A 14,363-nucleotide genomic window follows, 5' to 3' on the forward strand; every position below is an offset into this window, starting at 1 on the left:
GGCCGGGGATGGCGTCACTCAGCACCGTCCCGCACGCTGATTGGAGAAGACGCGCCGCCGTGCCGCCGCCCCTCAGTCACTTACACGGGGTAGGGCAGGAGGAGGGTGATCAATCTTCATCAGTCCACATTTCCTATCACCTCCAGCGGGCGGCGGGACACATCTGCTCTGGCTGAGAGGTAAGTGCTCGCTGCCCGGTGCACATCAGCCGCGCTCCCCGGCGTCACTCTCAGCGCTGACGCTTCTTACGTGCAGTTTGTCCCTTTAAATCAACTTTTTGTGGCTCTTAGTCCCGGGGCTGGGACCTCCTTGTACCTGTCCCTGTGGCCTGGGATGTGCCTGCAGCAGCCTCAGCCCCAGCACAAGTTTCCTGACCGTAATGTGAATATTCTCTGGACTAGAATTAGTAATTTGTCACCTGATTTGATCTTTGGATGAGATGTTTGTGTCGTGTCCCTCCTCCTACCTGTTATACAACACAGGGCAGGTCCAGTGCCAAAAAATGTCTTGCACAGAACAGATGGTAATTTTCCAGCAGGTAAAGGATGGGATCCAGCAGTCTCTTGTACACATCAGACATCGTCCATTGTAAGGAGCTGGATCCACCTGGTCAGAATGAGTTATGTAAATGGAGGATTTGTATGGGATCTCCATTAATTAGCCCTGGCTGGCTGGAGGGAATAGCATTAGCCTATCAATGGAGGCCATCTGCAACCAAAAGAAGAAAAAGTTTGGGGTGAAAATAAATTACAGCTGCTTAAATCTCATGAATTTGTGCATCTGTAAAAGCGACTTGTTTGTTGTCACAGTCGGGGGGTCGGACGATTTATTAAGTCTTGTTGATTTATTTATTTGTTTTCTGGGGAGTGAGAATTAGGAATGTGCAGGCCGGAGCGGCTGTCACTTTAAGTGTCTGTAGTCCTAGTTTTGCATCTATCTAAACATTTAGTTTTATCTATATAACTTAATGACCGGTCACTGTAGTCGGTCAATATTTGTTTTTCCCTATTTTTACATTTGTTTATGTACAATTTATTTTATCTACCTACCTATATCTATCACTAAGACCAACCATAGCTTTGTTCAGATAGATGGAAAAGTTATCTAAGTATATTATGTATTTATTTATCTATTTACCGATTTGTATAAACTATTGTAGTCGGTCAACATTTGTTCTTCCCTATTTTTACATTCGTGTATATATTTGTTATCTATATGACCAACCATAAATTATCTTTCTATCTAAACACAACTAACTATGCATCTATAATTTATTTCTCTATTTTGTATAAACTACTGTAGTCGGGCAATATTTATTCTTCACTAGTTTTGCCTTTGTCAATCTATCCAGCTATTTATATATCTATATAATCATATATTTATAATCTATTTGCCTATATCCATATAACCGACTCACCAGACACTGTAGTCGGTCACGGTTTATTCTTCTTTAGATAGAAAACTATCTATTAGATCATATTTTAAAATGATACACTGAATTCCTCGATTAATCAGGAATTTTTTTATTCTCTCCAGAATTTGTCCTGACTTTGTGGAAGGAAGAAGAGGATAATCTTAATGACCATAGTGTCATAGAGGGATACCTCCAGTTTGTGGATAATATCGGGGATCACTGAGAAGCTGTTAGCATGATGTCATACCTCAAACAGCCCCCCTATGGCATGAATGGCTTGGGGCTGACAGGACCCGCAATGGATTTACTCCATCCATCCGTAGGATATCCAGGTAAGATCCTTGCACCCACATAAACTTCATCTGAGCCCATATATAGGATGAGCAGTGTATAATTCTCCTATAATAGGGGGACTAACTCTATAGAGCAAAACAAGAGCGATTCGTTAATTTTACTTTAAAAATGTCTAAATATTTTCTGACAATTGTGCAAGAACCGTCCGTATTTGTACACACGTACGTGCAAAAGTGTATTTCTATGATTGTTGTGATATTTTATATTAATTTACATCGATTCTAAATTAATATTTCCAGTAGAGGAAAACTATTCCCGACTTCCCAGTCCTGTAAATAATCGGTGAGCAGAGTTTGCTGAAGTTATTAGAAGTTTTGTAGTTCCTGGATGTTATGGGGTGTTGTACCTGTAGTCAGGGCCTAGTCCTGTTGTTGCTCGATCACTTTCTCTTTAGACTTTGGAGACTTCTCGGTAGTAAAGGCCTCGTGTATACAGCGCCCATGTATAGAATATCCCTACAGAATTACTTTTATTATATATTATTTTGTAGGAAAGTAAATTCTTTAATATATTTGTTTGCATAAAAGTTTGTAAAACGAAAAACAAGTTCGCTTACAACCTCGATCGCTTACAAAGTCTCCTCACTCGATCGCTGAACTATCAACCGATTGCTGAACTATTGTATTGAATATAAATACATAAATACAAATACACAGATATTACATGTTTTGTGATAAATTCCCTCCTAGTCTGATGTAGAAGTTACAGTGTGATACATGTACATTTCTATCCTCCATTACTTCCTGTAATGAACTTTTAAGGACATGTTGTAGTTTTGCACCTACATTAAGGCAGTGTTAGATGTAGTGCAATCTGCAAGGAGATAGTAGTTTATGGAGTATGTATTGTATTATGTGTAATCTGATTTACTATTACTTTGTACTGAACTTTGTATCATACTGTAAATACATGGATGTCAGTATATTGTATCTATAATATATGTATGTTTAGAAATAGATCTTTACCTGTGTGTGTATACAATGTATATATAATTTTATATAATGTGTGTATAGATGTATATTTGTGTCTATAATATAATGTATAACTTTGTGTGAACACATACACAAACTATGACACAGCTATATATTTATACACGCACTATAAAATGAAGTGTGTGTGTATACACACAAATGCACATACAATATATTTATTTTATTTTATAGTGTGTCTATCTTGTATACAGACCCCTGTATTACATCCTATTAATACATCTGTCCTGTAAAAAAAAAAAAAAAAAAAAGTTGAATCCCCCTAACAGAAAACCCAAATAATCTTCCACACTCTTTGATACTTTATACTTTGTTTGGGTTTTATTTTATATTGTTGGATGCTAATCACCTCCTAGAACATTAAATGTTTGTCCTCTTTATTGGCACACAGGGAACATGGTATAAAGGAAGGCATTGAGTTAAAGTGACAAGAAAAATTATGATCTTCTACAATGTATAATTCCATGTTTTGTGTATTTCTCTGCATATTGATAATGTACGGGTTGTGTCTTAAAGTAAACCGATCTATACATAAAGTTCTCCAGAATAGATTATTGATGATAATATGTAAGTGTAGTCGGAGGTCGCGCTGCATGTACTAACCCTCCCCCGCGCTCTGTCCCTGCAGCCACTCCGCGGAAGCAGCGCAGGGAGCGCACAACCTTCACCCGCTCCCAGCTGGACGTGCTGGAGGCCCTATTCGCAAAAACCCGGTACCCGGATATTTTTATGAGGGAGGAGGTGGCCCTGAAGATAAACCTGCCCGAGTCCCGAGTCCAGGTAATGGCCACATCACAGCCCCTGATGCTGCATTTCCTACATCATTGTTCTCTGTTGTTTATTACAAATGGCTTTGTCCTCTCAGTGATAACTGTATCCTAAATATGCAGTAATCATCTGTAAATCCGGTAGAGATCTTGAGCTACTGCAGCACCTCTTGGCCTCATTAGGGTGTACTTTATTAGAATTTCCAATTATAAAGGTGGTTCCTAGCAGAATAGATAAGTTCTAGTTTTGGATTTGTGATATGAAGTTATGACTTCTCCATAGAAGTTACTATAGAAGTACTTATACTGCTACTATATGGTGGACTGTAGGTAGGTGCTGAGATCTACCGGTGACAACACATTGAACAAGTGGACAACCTGTAGCGCTGCAGCCGCGGTACTGTGGATCAGTACCCTGGAGGTTACTAGTATTTTACCTGTAGGATCCTTGCTCTTCTGTGTAATGAAATATTGATGCTAGTTTTAGTTTGAAACTGTAGAATAAATGTTTAGCAATTGAAAGTTGTATTTATCTTTCTAAATATCCCTTTAAAAAATATATATTTATTACACATTCATACACATTATGCAGTCACCTACATTTTATAAGAGAAAAGTAAATATGTATAAAAACCAACAGATCCTCGTCTATATAACACACGTCGGATGTTATTTGTATTATTGGTATTTACCAACGATTTAAATGTACCCATTCAGGTGACTTTTAATATTGAAATTTAAAAAAACGCCAAAAAACTCAGGTTTTATATATTCCAGTAGAAGTTTTAGTCACCAACTCCTTCTAGAAAATGTAGTTTCCCGGTGCTTACCCTCCTGTTTAGACTGATTTGTGTTTGTTTTTTTGTTTTTTTTGTAAAACGAAATCCCAGAACTAGATGAATAAAACCCTTTAGAGTAGTAAATCTATAGATCACAAGTCCCACAACCAAACTGGATCACCTGCAGAAAACGCATCGCAAGAGGCTGATTATGTCTTCCCATTTATTCGCCTCTTTATAATTTCTTTTAGAAGTGGTTGGGTACAGGATTAATGTGAACGACCCTCATTGCTGCTTGTAATAAACCTGATCGATTATTTCGTTTCAGAAGAGGGAAATAATTTTAAGAAGGGATAAGTTTTATAAGTCTCAGTTGTCGGGACGCAGTTAGAGTAGAATAACCCAGCGCTATAGTGAGCCTGCATAATATAATAAATAGATAGATAGAAATATATATCTCTAAATCAAATTATTGTAGAATAAGGATATACAGACATGATCTTCCAGTTGAAAATCATTCACATCCAGGAACACTAAGAAACCTTTTGTAGAGAAGTTGTATGTACTTATTTATTATAAATGTAACTTCAAAGTGGTTGTAAAGTGTATTGTCTAACAATGAAATATATTGTTATATAAAGTTTGTGTGTATATATAAAAGTGGTGTCAGTATGAGACGATCCTCTCCTTATTCTTCATCGATTTTCTTCCTATTTACTACTTCCAAAAAATTCAGTATTATTATAATTATAAATATTATTATTCAATAGTCCTGATCACAGTATAATAACTGATATAATGAGCCGCTGTATAATATTTACATACATTAATATACTGTACATCGTGTAGTTAGTGATCGCTAGTATAAGATGCCGACTCCCCGGCCGATTTGTCACGATATAAAAGTTTTTTTGATGCGATCATCGTTTCTTTTGTCTTTTATTTCTTGCTCCAGGTTTGGTTTAAGAACCGTCGGGCCAAGTGCAGGCAGCAACAACAGCAGCAGAACAGCAGCAGCTCCGGAGCCAAGAACCGGCCCACTAAGAAGAAGTGCAGCCCAGCCCGGGAGAGTTCCGGATCAGAAAGTAGCGGCCAGTTCACACCTCCTGCGGTATCCAGCTCTGGCTCTTCTTCTTCATCCTCCTCCTCCAGCACCGGCTCCTCTGGGAACCCAGGCCTGGGCACAGCTGGGGCAGCTCTGAATGGCAGCACAGCCTCCTCCATCTGGAGTCCGGCCTCTATCTCCCCTGGTACTGCCCCTGGTACTGCCCCAGACCCCCTAGGACCAGGCAATGCGTCTTGTATGCAGCGCTCCGGCTCCTCATCTGCGTCTTATCCCATGACCTACAGCCAGGCAGCCGGCTACACCCAGGGCTATCCTGCCCCATCCTCCTCTTACTTTGGAGGGGTAGATTGCAGCTCCTACCTGGCCCCCATGCATTCCCACCACCATCCTCACCAGCTCAGCCCCATGACTCCTTCCTCCATGTCCAGCCACCACCACCACCACCACCTGAGCCAGACCTCCAGCCACCACCACCACCATCACCACCACCACCAGGGCTATGCCAGCACAGGACTGCCATTCAACTCCTCTGATTGCTTGGACTACAAGGACCAGGCTACTGCCTCCTCCTGGAAACTCAACTTCAACTCCACCGACTGTCTGGACTACAAAGATCAGGCTTCCTGGAGGTTCCAGGTTTTGTGAACCAAGTTCTGGAAAGTGAACTTCAATGTAAGGAAGATGATCAGGCTGGAGCTCCTCAGAGGTGTCCCTTCTTCAATGCTTGGGGTGGAGACCCCTCCATGTCCATCAGTCAGTGCCTGGACCTGCTGTAGTAACTGTCCTCCTCCTGTGAATTTATTTATTGGTCATCTAGACTGTGATGTCTACTAATAATATGGGAATATGGATTTTATTTTATTTTATTTTTTTGCATCATCTTCTATATATATATATTTTTTGGTCAAAGCCCAAAGGTCATCACTTCTGATAATGTGTATATAGATGGGGAAGACCCTTCTATGGTCCATCAGCGTCCGGCTATACACGCGCATTGTTCTTCAAGGTGTATGATATAGGACTTGCAGCCTCTTGCTGCCTGTAGCAGCTGAAATGTGTAAATATTCGGTCCGTTGCTAGGACCCGTTTTATTTTTAGTTTTTAATTATATTGTTTCCAATTAATTATCTCCTAACTGTCCCTGTTTGTGGAGAAAACCAAAATTTTGACATGAGATTTCGGGGTAGGGTTTGTGGGTCACTTGTACTGCACAGTCTGTCACAATTGACTACAATAGACTCTCCCAGAGGTAAAAGGTGGAATTTTATCACGCGTATAAAACCACGTTGTCCACAAAGCTGACGGCACAGAGAGAAGTCTGGTTGGAGTCTAGTGGTCATCCACCAACCAGCATCACCAACCAACCTACATCTTGGGTGTAGGCCTTGTCCTGATGATCCTTTAGTGGCGGTGATGATGTCATCAGTCACACTTCCTCTTCATTAGGTTATGTTGTCCAATAGAAACCTTGACCAGTAATCTCTCTTTTGATTGGCTGTTCACCTCAAAATTGGTGATTCAAATTTTTTTAACTGAATGTGGATGACCACTAAGCTTCAGATCATGGGGGAAGCCTATGGCCTGTGGTTGCAGTGTGTATTGATAGGCATTGTATGTAGTATCACTTCATTTTTTGTACTGTCCCTTTTTAGTTTTAAATTGGGCTCACGGTATATTAAAAAAAAAAAAAAATTCTGTCTCCACTATCTCGCACTTCCATTTGTGTCACTAAAGATTCGGATAAGTTCGTCCCTGTGTAGGTGGAAAATTAATTTTGAAAAAAAAGAAAAAAAAAAAGGCAAAAAAAAAATGTTTGTAAATTTGATAACATGGTATGTCACGTCACTCCCAGTGTAAGGGAAGCACATATCTACATGCCCCTCTACCCGTAATAATAAAAATCAGACTAATTGAGTTTAAGCCTCACGTTGTCATCATTTCTGTGTAGTTCAATTATTCACATGATGCAGGGGGCTACAGGGAACAACCTGGCAAATTTTTTGGGTGTTTGTTTCCTTTTTTTTTTTTTTTTTAATAACTAAAAGCAAATGATTTGATAACTTTGAACAACTTATCACAGAGTAATTTCTTGGGCTGTTAAAAAGTTGTAATAAAATGTAACTATTATTTTTAGGCCCCTTAGGCAGCAATTATTTTTTATTTTTCCCAGGTTATATAGTTTATGTACCTCAAAATTTGAGATACTTTTATGTTGTTTTGAATGGTGCCAGGTGTAATTATTATTATTATTTTTTTTTTTGCTTTTCACAAAAAAAACACAAAAATCGTAGGTGTGTGTGTATGTTGTGTTTTTTTTTTTTTTTTTGGGGGGGGGGGGGGTCAGGCTGCTAAGTCCTTACATATTAGAGGTGGGCTATTTAATTCTGCACTAGTCCCTGTTACACTATTATTGGTGTTTTGTGTGATTTTATTTATTTTTAAAATAGATTTAGGGAATATTTGGATATTGTTAGCATTTTATTATTATTTATTTTTATTATTCTTTTTATTTGGAAGTGGAAACTGATGCTCATTATTATCCAGTTGCTGTGCATTTACTTATTGGCCCTATATCTGACTTGTTTTGTATTTATATCACCTTGTATACACTCCCTCCCTCTTCCTTGCATTAGATCCACAACAGAAATGCCCAATCTGATCTAATTATATTCCTGTAGCTGCTTCCTATTTGTACACTGACTAATCCAGCGTTGTATAAAATCGGAATGTTGTGTATACATATTCCCAGGATTAGTCGTGTTCTAAACAACAATAATAATTGTGTAAAGTGTTGTAGCGTCTACAATCCGGATTTAGGATCTCCCAGGATGGTATCTTTATGCTTCGGTGTCCGGTCAAAGTAAATTTAATTTTAGTTTAATTATTTAGCTTTTTTTTTTTTGTTTTGTTTTATATTGTCTTTTATGGACATGGGAGAGATGAGCATAAAGTTCATAGAATTACAGGGAGTCCTGAGTGATAAGTAAGTGCTGGAAAGTTTCATGTTTGATTCTGGGGAAATATCTTGCATTTATTCATGCAGACATTGGATTGCAGAACATTTGTCTTAGAAACGGTCACGTGTCTTATACAGTGTTGTAACTTGCCTCCTGAGGAAGAGCTTGTATGACAAGTCTAGGTCTAGCCTTTTCAGGTGTGGGGGAAAAAACAATCCTCCGGCATGATAGACTGACAGGGTGTCATTCATAGCTGGAATGGGGAAAAAGTTGTGATATTATGTTATTGTTTACATATTTTTTTTATTTTGATGTTGTTGCCTAGAAATCAAGAAATGGGGCGTCTTCTTATTCATTATATATGGACCAAATCTGAAGCCAGTACTGAGTACTGTGGTTTTTTTTTTTTGTTTTTTTTTTACATAAGGCCCTAAACTCTTGGTTGCATGGCATACTTCCATGGTTTGGCTCCCAGTTGCAGTAGGCCCCTGGGTGACAGAACCTCAGTGGGCCCCTTTGCAGTGAACTCACTTGGCAGCATTAAAAATTCAGAAACTAAACCAGTCTCTAATTCCCTAAAATATTCCCTTGTTTATCATCCCAAACAGTCACCTTATGCTTATTTTATATAAAACCCCATGGATTCCTTATGTACATCCTTATATGCACACCCCCCCCCCCGGCAGCTCTGGGCCCCGGTACTTGCCCGGGTATGCCCAGTGCTGGCACCGGCCCTGGATACTTCAAATTGTATCTGTAATAGAGCTCTATTATGGGTGATGTATAAGTTATAGTATTAATTTCCTAGGGGATTCTTTTTGTTATTAGTTTATTTTTGCTCGCGTAGCAAATCTGTACTTTGTGAACAAGCCCTGGGCCATCCCTGTACATGACTTGGCCAAGAAGTGGCTGTCACACTGTACAAACCCTGTACAGTCATGGTGGAGGAAAACTTCTGCCTTCCTGTTGCTATTTACTTAGCATAGAATTAGATCCATATCTAATTACCAGTCAGACAACTTGGAAACATAAGAGAATATAATGGACCTTGTTTAAACCAGAAAGAGGAGAGCGGCTGTCCATAGTCACAATTCAATGCAATTTTCCTTATTAACTTCTGTGAAGCCTTTTTTTATATTTTTTTTGTGGGCACAATTTTTTATTTTTTTTTGCACTGGTTTTACTAAAGAAATAGCAATTTAATATTTTAGAGATTCCAACAAGAAGCTGAAATGATGAAAATTCTCAGTGCCATAGAGACAATACATAATTTAATTGATGAAGGTATTATCATGGTCCCTTTAGTTACCCCTGGCAGATGGCACCAGCCACCCTTAGATGCTAATTTTGAAAACCTTTAAGGCACAGGAATCGGCAGCTCTTTCCAATGCAGGTGAAATGCAAAAACTACAACACCACAAAGGGTCCAGAAAAACTTTGCAATTGTCTTTTGCAAATTATGGTGGAAACGAAGCATTTGGTCAACTACAAACAAGCAAGATTTAAGTCTCCTGTGTCCTCCACTTATAACCTGTAGTAATGACCTGTTTGAGGTTGTGGACAGGCATCTTCAAACAGTCACACTCCAATCTCCACTATGGTGAAGACCAAAGTCCGATGTTGAAGGACAACAGCAACAAAATTGTAGACCTGCACCAAGCAGGGAAGACTGAACCTGCAACAGGCAGCACCTTGGTGTGAAGAAATCAACTGTGGGAGCAATAATTAGAAAATGGAAGACATCCTAGAACCACACAGGGGGGACCTAGTAACTGACCTGCAGAAAGCTGGGACCAGGGTAACAAAGGCTACTGTCAGTAACACACTACCCTGCCAGGGACTCCGATCCTGCAATGCCACTGCTTAAGTCAATACAAGAAGCATTTAAAGGTCCTGGAGAGGCCAAACCCGTCTCTAGATTTCAGCTCCATAGAAAACCTTTGGAGGGAGTTGAAAGTCCATGTTCCGCAGCAACAGGCTAAAAACATCACTGCTCTAGAGGAGATCTACATGGAGGAGTGGGCCAACATACCAGCAACAGTGTCTACCACCCTTGTGAAGACTTACAGAAAACGTTTTACCTCTGTCATTGCCAACAAAGGAAATATAACAAAGTATTTGGTTAATAACAAAAGTTCATCTCAATACTTAATTTTCTACCATAATTTGCAAATACATTTCTTAAAAATCAGAAAATGTGATTTTCTGGATTAGTTTTCTCATTTTGCCTATCATAGTTGAGGTTCTACCTATGATGTAAATTACAGGCCTCGCTCATCTTTTCAAGTGGGAGAACTTGCACAATTGGTGGCTGACTAAATAATTTTCTCTGTCTTTTTGCACCTCATGCGGTTTCTTACACCCCTCTGCAGCCCCCCACCTTCTGCTCCCCAAACAATTTCTGCACAGTGAAGATAAGCTATTAACTCTTAGTATTCACACAGCATAGACTATACACTTTAAGTAAATGTTTCACTGCTGAATTCTACTACTTATTACATGCTGCATGCACCTCCATGTGATGAACATTGCCAGGCTATTCACCGTATACATTCTGTATGTACACTATGCAGTGTTCAGTGAATTTACTTGTAGGAATCCCACTGGATTTACTTCAAAATTACTTAATGTGAAAACACAGAGCATAATGGGAACTGTAGGCAGACTAAATTTGACTCTGCTTCAGGGAAGATAGAGAAAGAGGTTAGTCTCCACCTACTTCAATGTGGCATTGGGCATGTAGCTTCATAACAGAAGATGCCATTATCATTGGTTTTCCTTGGCTTTTTTGTTGTAAAAAAAGTGGCACTGAGGTTATTTGTGACTTTTTACTGTTAAAAAGTCTTACAGGGCTATTTCCATCAATTCATTAACTTGGCTTAAACTTAGAACTACTCCAGTCCCCCCCTGCTGGTGTATGTGCTGGGACTTTTTATTCATTTTGAGACTTTTTAGGGACTTTTTGAAAAAGAAAATCGCAGACAGAAAGTAGACCATAAAAACATTTATTAAAGAGTCAAAGTCACTTTAATGAATCTGATGGGCAGCAAAGCTCCAAAAACAGACATAGAACTGCCCCAAGGAGCCACCTAATAATAAAATACCCCCAATATGTGCATTGTTCTGTGTTTTTAAAGGAAAATCCCATATCACAATTTGGTAAAAGTCATTAGAACATCGGAGTTACCCTTTAACAGTCAGTTTGCATAATGTATATATTTACTTTCACCCTGGAGCATTTTTCATGAAAATAACAGCGCATATCGGGATTATACAGATCAAATCAAATATTGCACCAAAAAGTATTGACGAGAATAGGAAAATTAGTCCTGACTGAGATTCCCAATCTCTGAGGTTCATGGACCAGTCAAAATGCAGGTTTCTTCTTATGAGGCAGAGGACCTTTAGGCCCCTTCTCCACTGGCGTTTTTCACGCGCGAGTTCTGCGCGTGCATTTGACGCGCAGAACTTGCATTGCACTCTGTCCCATTGTATTCAATGGGTCTTTCTTCATTTGCGTTGTTTTGCACGCGCGTGCTTGCGTTCGTTTGCACGCGCGTCAAAATCGCAGCATGCTCTATTTTTGCGAGTCACGCGCAATTTTCACGCTCCATTCAAGTCTATGGAGATGCATCAAGAACGCATTGCACTCGCAATCATTGCAAGTGCAATGCGAGTGCAATGCGTTTTAAACGTAAGGGTTGCTAGGTGACCAGAATAACAGTATTTCCCCTGCTCGCGAACGATCATTTAATTAAAAAAACACAATGAAGAACAGTGAAGAATAGAATAAAACCAGTGAACACAGTGAAAACAGTGACCACAGGATCATTTAAGATAAAAACACAGTGCAGAACACAGTGCAGAATAGATTACAGATGTTCGGCACATCTGCTTACTTGTCGGGAGATACGCGCGGAGCGGTGCGAACAAAATAGCATGTGAAGAACAATATATATGTGTGTAAAGAACACATTGCAGATGTTTCCATACATCTGCAATGTCTTCTTCACACATATATATTGTTCTTCACATGCTATTTTGTTCGCACCGCTCCGCGCGTATCTCCCGACAAGTAAGCAGATGTCCGGAACATCTGTAATCTATTCTGCACTGTGTTCTGCACTGTGTTTTTATCTTAAATGATCCTGTGGTCACTGTTTTCACTGTGTTCACTGGTTTTATTCTATTCTTCAATGTTCTTCACATCTGCTAACTTGTCGGGAGATAATATACGCGCACGGAACAGTGAAGAATAGATCGCAGATGTTTGCAACTTATCAGAAGACATTATTTTTCAATTAAATGAAACATTTTATTCCCGAACCTTGGTCCCTTTGAAAAAGTCCCATTGACTTAAAAAAACGCGCGTGAAAAACGCACCGAAAACGCAAAAAAACGCGAACAAAAATGAAACAAAAACGCAGCAAAAACGTCAGTTTTTCACACATTGCACCCTGACGTGAAACGCAACGCTAGTGTGCAAGAGGCCTTAGATAGCTCGGTTACCAGGACCTATATGCAAATCTGTACCTCTCATAACTATTCCCCTATAAAACGACTTTCCTTGTTACTAATATATATATATATATATATATATATATATATATATATATATATATATATAAGAATACTACTGTTGTACACTATGTATTCTCCATCCAGGTTCATGCTTATTGGGCCACTCACTGGTTCAGTAATTAAACTCTGAAATGTTGGAATTGGGGTTCAAACTTATGTTTCCATAGGACTTGTAGATTCCTCCCACATTCCGATACTGGTTATAGGTGCAATTTTATGTATAGGTCCTAGAGAGGACATGACCATGGCAATCTAAAATAAATTGGGAAACAAGCTGCATTTGCTCTACAACAAAAATTGATATGGGCATCATAGATTCCTGAAGCCTCGCTGCTTTTGTCCTTACATTGAGGTCATTACATTGTTCTTATGTGAGGGATTAAGTTCACCCTCAAATTTTTACCTAATGGTTGTCTTCCATGATTCCCTCAGTATTCCATACAAAAAACGGGGTAACTGGGTAAATCATGGAAGACAACCATCACATTTTACCTGAGGGTGCATTCAGATACACTTTATGAAGCCAAAGGCCTGTGTGGACCATAATGGGTAAGAAGATATAATTTGGGAGAAGCTGCTCCTCCTCCTCCCTTTTTTTATTTTACTCAACTCTTGGTTTGGACATAAAAAACAGCATCTGAAAAACTGAACGCGTGAACGCACCCTGAGGGTCTGGTGGTTGAGGCCTACTCAACACTGGCAAGTGGTGTCTATGGTGATAGTATTTTTGTAGCTACTTTATTAAGGAAGTAAAATTGACCTACTGTAATTCTCCTCTATTTTGAGTTTTTTGCTGAGGTAACAGTAATAGTAACACCACTAGGCCCGGAAAGAAGCTGAGGCGCCAATGCCGTGTTCCTTAATTAACATTCTTGTGGTTATAATAAGGCTTTTCCCAGCCAGACTGGGAGATGGCACAGAGCGGCAGACAGCAGCCGTGGGCAGGAGCTGTGTCTGTCAGGAGGGGAGGAGGCCGGATTGGTTTCCAGGCCCTGCTCTGTAGTCTCCTCTGATGTACCCAGCATCATGGTGGGAATCATCTTCATACTAGCAACCCCACCACATCTGCTCACCTAGTCCCGAGACCGAGCCTTATCCAGGGCGCCTGTAATCACAACATGATGTCACCAGACGTCTCATTTATACTATAATAATGCAAAGAAAAAGAGAATAAACAAGAATGAAGTGACCAAATCCTACATTGTAGTGTTCAGATTACATAAACATGTCAATGGACTAAGACTAGAGTATCTGTCGATCTTCATATAACATTTATGTAGAAAAGGCTCAACAACAGTCACAAACTTTAGAGCAGAAGCATTAAAGGAAAGCAACCATGCAAAAAACATAAAGAAACCTATAAATATTCCCCTCCACTCCTTTTCATCTGGATCCTGGCGCTGCCATTGGCTAGTCTTGACACTCAGGGATCACCTAGAAAACAAACTTATACATA

General features: G+C 39.5%; 1 protein-coding gene across 2 annotated transcripts; it reads left to right on the plus strand.

Moving 5' to 3' along the window:
* The first annotated feature begins 33 nt into the window (after positions 1-33).
* OTX1 (orthodenticle homeobox 1) lies at positions 34-7,189 on the plus strand. 2 transcript variants are annotated; one of them, XM_072140376.1, is made up of 4 exons: positions 34-179; positions 1,537-1,746; positions 3,386-3,537; positions 5,259-7,189. In XM_072140376.1, exons 2-4 carry the CDS (start codon positions 1,650-1,652, stop codon positions 6,012-6,014), a joined length of 1,005 nt encoding a protein of 334 aa, XP_071996477.1. In that variant the 5' UTR covers positions 34-179; positions 1,537-1,649; the 3' UTR covers positions 6,015-7,189. The 2 variants fall into 2 exon arrangements, with proteins under 2 accessions (XP_071996477.1, XP_071996478.1); XM_072140377.1 differs by lacking the exon at positions 34-179 and adding an exon at positions 715-736.
* Positions 7,190-14,363: the final 7,174 nt, after the last annotated feature.

This window comes from Engystomops pustulosus, chromosome 3 (genome assembly GCF_040894005.1).
Source record: "Engystomops pustulosus chromosome 3, aEngPut4.maternal, whole genome shotgun sequence".
NCBI classification, from domain to species: Eukaryota; Metazoa; Chordata; class Amphibia; order Anura; family Leptodactylidae; genus Engystomops; species Engystomops pustulosus.

Coding starts and splice junctions, on each gene's coding strand:
- OTX1 (XM_072140376.1), top strand. CDS start 1,650: ATGATGTCATACCTCAAACAGCCCCCCTATGGCATGAATGGCTTGGGG. Junction 1,747..3,385: donor TCCATCCGTAGGATATCCAG/GTAAGATCCTTG, acceptor CTGTCCCTGCAG/CCACTCCGCGGAAGCAGCGC. Junction 3,538..5,258: donor TGCCCGAGTCCCGAGTCCAG/GTAATGGCCACA, acceptor TTCTTGCTCCAG/GTTTGGTTTAAGAACCGTCG.